Source organism: Drosophila suzukii, chromosome 3, assembly GCF_043229965.1.
Source record: "Drosophila suzukii chromosome 3, CBGP_Dsuzu_IsoJpt1.0, whole genome shotgun sequence".
NCBI lineage: Eukaryota > Metazoa > Arthropoda > Insecta > Diptera > Drosophilidae > Drosophila > Drosophila suzukii.
In genome coordinates this window covers 17,303,045-17,309,657 of record NC_092082.1, presented here as the reverse complement: position 1 = coordinate 17,309,657, position 6,613 = coordinate 17,303,045, and the positions used below count along the sequence as shown (strand labels likewise).

General features: G+C 36.2%; 1 protein-coding gene across 1 annotated transcript; it reads right to left on the bottom strand.

Annotated features, from left to right (window-relative positions):
- Positions 1-328: 328 nt before the first annotated feature.
- On the bottom strand, positions 329-861 carry LOC108014661 (uncharacterized). The gene has a single exon (XM_017080823.4). The coding sequence runs from the start codon at positions 756-758 to the stop codon at positions 387-389; it is 372 nt and encodes a 123-aa protein (XP_016936312.2). The 5' UTR covers positions 759-861; the 3' UTR covers positions 329-386.
- Between the last annotated feature and the right edge of the window lie 5,752 nt (positions 862-6,613).

Sequence of the window (6,613 nt, the reverse complement as noted above, 5' to 3'; positions counted from 1 at the left end):
CTTGCTGACTTTTGGCTGACACTAATGCCTTTAATGATCCATGTTGTCGCTCAAGTTGAAAGCTGCCATTTGACTCCCCATTGTCTTTGGGCTCTGTCGTCAGCACTATCAACTCCATCAGTGACTGGCTAAACTCCTCGAGTTTCTCTGGGAAACATTACGTGATTTAATTGGAAACATGAGATCAGAGGAGTGGAAAATGGTGGTTATTGAATAATTTGTGAGGTTAAGCCTATGTCTTAATATTTATATAGTCTAAACATCGATACATTCAATAATATAATAATATCTTGAACTAGTTTTCAAGTCAGTTTCAAAAAAATCTCTTTACTTAACTTTGCATTTAGTATCGTGTTTAATTTGGTAGAACCTCTTAGTTTAGGCAGCTAGGGTAAGTTGGTAGACCCGATCCTGCTAACGTTGTCGCAGACCGTCTCGTAATCCTGGTTAAGATCTTGCTGTAATCTCAGTAGCTTCCGATGGGCTTTGACGAAGAGAGCCATGGAGATGGATAGATTGGCAGCCAGACTGTCCTTCACCTGTTGCACGGTGCTCTGCTGGTAGATATTGGCCCCAGAAATCATACAAGGAAGTCCATTATCGCGACCTTCCAGTAATTTCAAGATGTCTTGAACCTTTTTGATGCGCTCCTTGAGAACCTCCTTCTCAACGGTCAGTTCTCGTTCACGCCGCCTCTGCTGCACCAGGTAATCAATGACCTCATCGGGAATGTTTGAGATGGCCTCTTCCACTGACATTTTTTGTACAAGCTGTGAATTTTGCTTTAAACCGATTGAATTTTGTATTTTAATTTTGTAGTGACTTTGACTTTAAGTTACTTGACATACACTACAAAATGCCTTTTTAAATCCGATTAAGATAAAAAATATTTCAAATATACTTACGTTACTTATCATAAATTAGTTAAATATTTAAGTACGATTTTTGAAAGGTCCATTGTCAAATCCATTTGCTTGGACACCTTCGAATGTAACTTAATAGATTCATATTTGTCCCACATCTTTTTATGATTCTTCACACCTTTGAGTTAACAACTATTATGATTTCATCTGGGCGAAACAAAGAAGGCCCATGAGATCTTCTGTCGAGTCTACAATGGCAATGCTAATCACATTAATAAATTATCCGCACCTCCGGTTGGAGCCTCGCTTCTATTGATTTTGATCGTGTGTTCGGGTAAATGAAATATTCTATTGGGGGAATTGTTTTTGTCTTATTCACGGCTGGACATTTGCAGTGGCTAAACATTAATTTTTCTCGCTCCCCTCCCTTGATTTATTCAAATTATTTTTAATGGCCTTTTGTTGTTGACTCTGTCACTATGCTAAATGGCAGTACAAATTCCTCGAGTTTATTGGAATTTAGCGTACTCTATGACTATTGTGAATTAGTTGGAATTGGCTGACATCAGCGGGGGGGAAGACTTATTTAAATGGGTTTTTAATGCATTTGTGAACTGGCATTGGTTGCAAAATCATTTGAGCAAAATTCCCTAAATTGTTATGTTGAGAATTTCAATTAATACAATTAAGGAAATAAATTGATTTAAGAAGTGTAAAAGTGGTAGTTGATTTTTCATATAAATTTCAATAGGTTTCCGCGAGTTAAATAAGCTTTATATATTTGTTTAATTAGTCTAAATTACGTAACATTTATAGAAATATCTGTGAAAAAATGGTAACTAAATTCTAGAGAACCCCTTAAAATATGATTTTATATTTGAGGCAAATAGTTTGGGTAGTAATAAAGGTAATGGTAATATTTTACCTTTAAAACCCACATAGCATGTAGATATATGCTATAAGTCGGCGTGTCTCAAGTGTTCCTTGAACTTTCTCGGTTCATTTTAATGGAATTACGCTTGAACTTGCTTTATGAAACAAGTTCTCCTGCTCTCTGATTTCACATAACCGAACACACAAAAGACCACACGCGTTTTGGGTGCCATTTATGATCATTTAATCCTTTTGGGCAACCCAACAATAGCCCATACCACACCGAAAACAACTACATCAAGCGGAAACCCAAGAAAAAAGGGTGTGCATTCGTGTGGCAGGGGACATTCAGGTTGATTTATATGATCGCAGGGCGATTCATATTTCTATGGCTTTCACTGTCGCACATAAATATAATTTTTGAAGTGCAACACCCACAGCAGTGAAAATTAAACCGAAATGAAGACATTCAAATGTGAGGCAAGGTGTGCCAAACACAAATTTATGTTAATTTTCACTGGTCGTTTCCTGATAAACTTCTTTGGCTTCTGGATTAGTCGAATCCGCCACACCTCCTAAAAACTCTTTTAATTTTATGCTTGACCTAGCAATAAGTTGCCATGGTAAAATCTCCGATTTGTGCAGGGCTTTTAACGCTTGAAAGTTTTTTATTTATATTTACCTTTACACATTTGTATGGCTCTTCAGAAAATTTCTCTAATTTCGTTTTACTTGTAAGTAGAAAAACAAAAAACCGAGACCACAACGTGTGTGGCCTTTGCTTTTCTTTTAAAAGGGGCAAAACCCTTACAATCATGCAGAACTCACCTTCACTCTTTCGGGTTGTATTTTTTTACAACTTAACCATAAATGGGAACTACAAGAGACCCATGTAAAAGTCGAGCTACTGTTTAACCGGTTGGTCTGGCAAATACTAAGATCTGGAACAAATCTATTAAACAGGCTGCCAAATGAAATGTCCCCAGAAAGTTGGAGCGAGTACACTAAAATAAAACACTCTCCATAGAATGTGACTTAAACTGGATTTAACTCACTTTCTAATGAATATTAAGTACACAACTTCCTTGATTAATGAACTTGGTAAACTCGTCTAAAGGAAATTTGCAATTATCGTTAAGCTTGAAACGGAAATAGCAAACATATTCAAAGCAATTAATCAATTAGATTAGTTATTATGGGTAATTATACAAGTTGCGAGGTTGCAATTTTATTTAAATTTATTAACTACTGAATGTAAGACATTCATTGTTCCATTTTAATGTTACCTTAAGTTCTTAAGTCAATATCCGGCATTTTGAAAAAATCAAAACACCCACTTTACAAGAATCCAAAAGAAATAAATAATGGATATTCTATAAATTGCCCCCTTTATATGGGCATCCATTACCCGAGAACCAAAGACAATATTTTTACATGCTCTGTTGTTTCATAGACGATTGCCTCATTCAGCACTTGAGATCGTTTAATTCGCACTTAAAAAGAGATACAAATTTCCAGCTAATTTCCATTGTAACGCTGTCAGTTGAGGCGAAAAGCTGAAGTGAGACCATTAAGACGACGCGACATTTGCAGTTTTATACACTTAAACATAAGTACAATAAACACATATTGCCTAGGCCTTAATTTGACAACTGAGAGGCATGAAATGATACCAGTACCAGACAGCTCGACCAGGCCACTCATTAATCTGTCTAAATAAAGAACGTTCCGAGCGAAATCAAGAAACATATTTGTGCTCACTTTGGAGCCGGAGCAAAAGTTGTAAATTGATTTGCCACCAAATATGGCAGACAGCTCGCTCTAAATTTCTTGTTATTTATAAATTCGCCAAAGCAACAGAAACATAAAAGAAACACATAAAAATCATTCATGGATCATTTTGAGTAATAAATCTAGGCGAAATATTTCCATTTTCGGGGTTTTTGGGGGGAGTGTGTCCAAAGTGTTCGAAATGTTTTTCCTTTTGGCTCGCAGCATGATCGGAATATATAATTTCCTAACTGAGATCATTAAGAGCCACAGCAGGTGGACTTCGTCGAATTGAATGTTTTCATAAATTACAAATGCTAAAGCGAAACATTTGCATAGATCCCCCCCTCCAGTCTCCTGCTACCAATCCAGTAGAAATTGTGTTAAAACTTATTAATTTTCTTTGGCCGACGCGGAATTGGTCAAAAGCGTTATACACGAAGATTATAATAAATTTGTTTTATTGCAATAAATCGAGATCAAAATGAAATCATGGCTTAAGCTGTTTAATATGGAAATTGTTGGGCTTTTGAGTGCAAAAGGGGTATTCCGCTAAATTTATTGTTATAGATAAACATTTCATTGTTTAAAAATAAAATAAAAATATTTAATTTTTCATTCCATTTTAAAATTTATTATTACTATGCTCTTAAATATTTTCTATGATTGCAGATGTGTTTGGTAAAAAAAATCTCTGAATACCTTTAATAATTTTTATTCTGCGTTATTTATTCGCTTAAATTCCAAGTTAAACGACCAAAAAAATCTCAAATTAATGAGTGAGCTTTTAAGATGGTTATTTCGATCACCTGGCAGTTTCTGATTACCATATCTGGCATATTTATTTATTTTCGACACATTATTTGTATCGATTTGGAATATTTACACAATTTTCAAATGAAAAATGTAATTCCAATTTAAATCAAACAGTTTCCAAATATGCCGCTGTATGTTGAACCCGGTTGGAATATTTCTTGACCTTTGCTTATCGCCTAGTGCGATGTCATAAATTTTGTGAAATATAGTTTGGCTTGAGCTTGAACCGTATATTTATAATAGTTTTCGACTATTGATAAGCAGCAGCCGATTTAATTTTCAATTTCAATTTGAGAGGGTCGCGCAATTGAATTCTTTTTATTGTGTTAGAATTTATGTTTCGGCCTGTAATATTTTATGGCATTTTCTTGAAGGCCAATAAAAGAGATGTCTACTTTGTTTTATTGTTATTTGTGTGTCGTGGAAAGTTGTTTAGCATACTCGTATTCGGTTTTTCATCTTTCACTGCCTAGCCCCCTGACAGTTTTTAATCACCCCGAAATTAACTGTGCAACACCAACGCATTTTAATTGTTTGTCGACGAGCCACAATTTATGGCTTGCCTTGTGTCCCCAATCAAAATCGAAATCGAAATGCACTCGCACTTTGATTCGATCCCCCTTTCATTGGCTTCAATTCTATTTTAAGGTCTTTTCAATTTGCATGCCCAATCGATGATCATCAGCGGGCTTGATTGGTCCGGACAGACATTCGCATTTGGACTATATTTCAACGCTCTCCGATTCGATTTTTTATGAATTTATTGGCCGGGAGTTGAATTTTAGTGCTGGAAAGTCTGGACTTCCTGTGGAGCATTTTAGGCTGTAAAACTTTATTTATTTTTCGCTTTCCAAACTGGCAACAAAGATTTTCATTTAGTTATAATTGGATCTTGAAGTAGATCAGATTACTGGAACAATTAAATAAATTGAATTCACTTTGGGGAACAATGACGTTTTCTTCTTCGTGATCCTAACTGTCATTCGAAGTTCTCGCAACAATTGAACAATTCATAAATATTTTCAAGCCCCAATTGATTGAAAGCGAAAAAAACGAAAGTTCGATGGCAAACAATCTTAAATCCCCTTCAAGCACAGAAAGAAAATTGTAGTTCTTTAATATTAAATTATAATTTATCATGGGAATCGTTATATTTAATACTTATATTAAGTTCGAAAGACCATACAAAAATGGTCATACAGATTACTAATATTTATATTTATATATTTTATATAGTATCAACTTTAATTGAGAATGCTTATAAATTTTTTCCGTGCACTCTGCGTTATGCTTACCCCTTCCTTATCTCCTGTCAAAGCCATAATAATTCACTTTTGGTTCAAACATATGACAAATGCAAATATTGACAAACGGCCCAACTGAACCAACTGTCTGTCAATCTCCCTCGTTCAAAAAACCTCCCTATCTTTGCCCAAAACCCAGCTAAATGAAACCCTTTGTGGGTTAATAACAATATTGACAGGTGAAAACCATAAACCGTCCCGGAAAAGGAAGTCTGGCTATTCAGGGATTTGCCCCAAATAAGGACACTTCCCTTTTCGATTTTTGGCAAGTGACTCACGGTAGCCGAGTCAAGATATTTTAATAACAAAGGGAAAATTCACTTAGACCTACCTGACGGAACCCGCCGATGCCACATTAACATTACAATTGTCGGTCGGAGAGTTAAGCTGTAAATTATCAGGGTTCTCGGGGAAATGGTTTCTTCTGTGATACCAACAGAATTAGCATATTTGGCCACTGTGTCTTGTGGGCCAAGACAAGAAACTAAACCCGACAATGGCTTAGGTAGCCGTAAATTGTCATGGGCTGGCAATGTTTTGGGCCTATGCTAATGTCGATCGTTGTCTGCCCACAATCAACTGCCGGATCGGATCGGATAGGATACGATACTTTGGGATGGTATGGGATCGGTCTGCCTGTGAGACGCTCCTCATGTTTGTGTTTCCCTCGGGTTCGTGCTGTGGCATAAACAAAATCGGAGGATCGTGTTGCAGTTGCATTTAAGTTGAGGTTACTGCACCGACGGTCCATTTGATGGTGGTATTTGTTCTCGAAGCCAGCTGTGTTTTCACACTCACTCTCGAGTCAAGGTTGACAATGATCTGAATAGCTCAGCCTGGGATGCAGTTCACAACAATGACGACTGCAGTTAAAACTTCTTGAATAAAAGCGAAACCTTGGCAGAACCCATAATAAAATAATACAAGACCCTAATAAATGCATGAGCAAAACTAATCCCAAGAAGACGCGTTATATCTCTTGTTGTT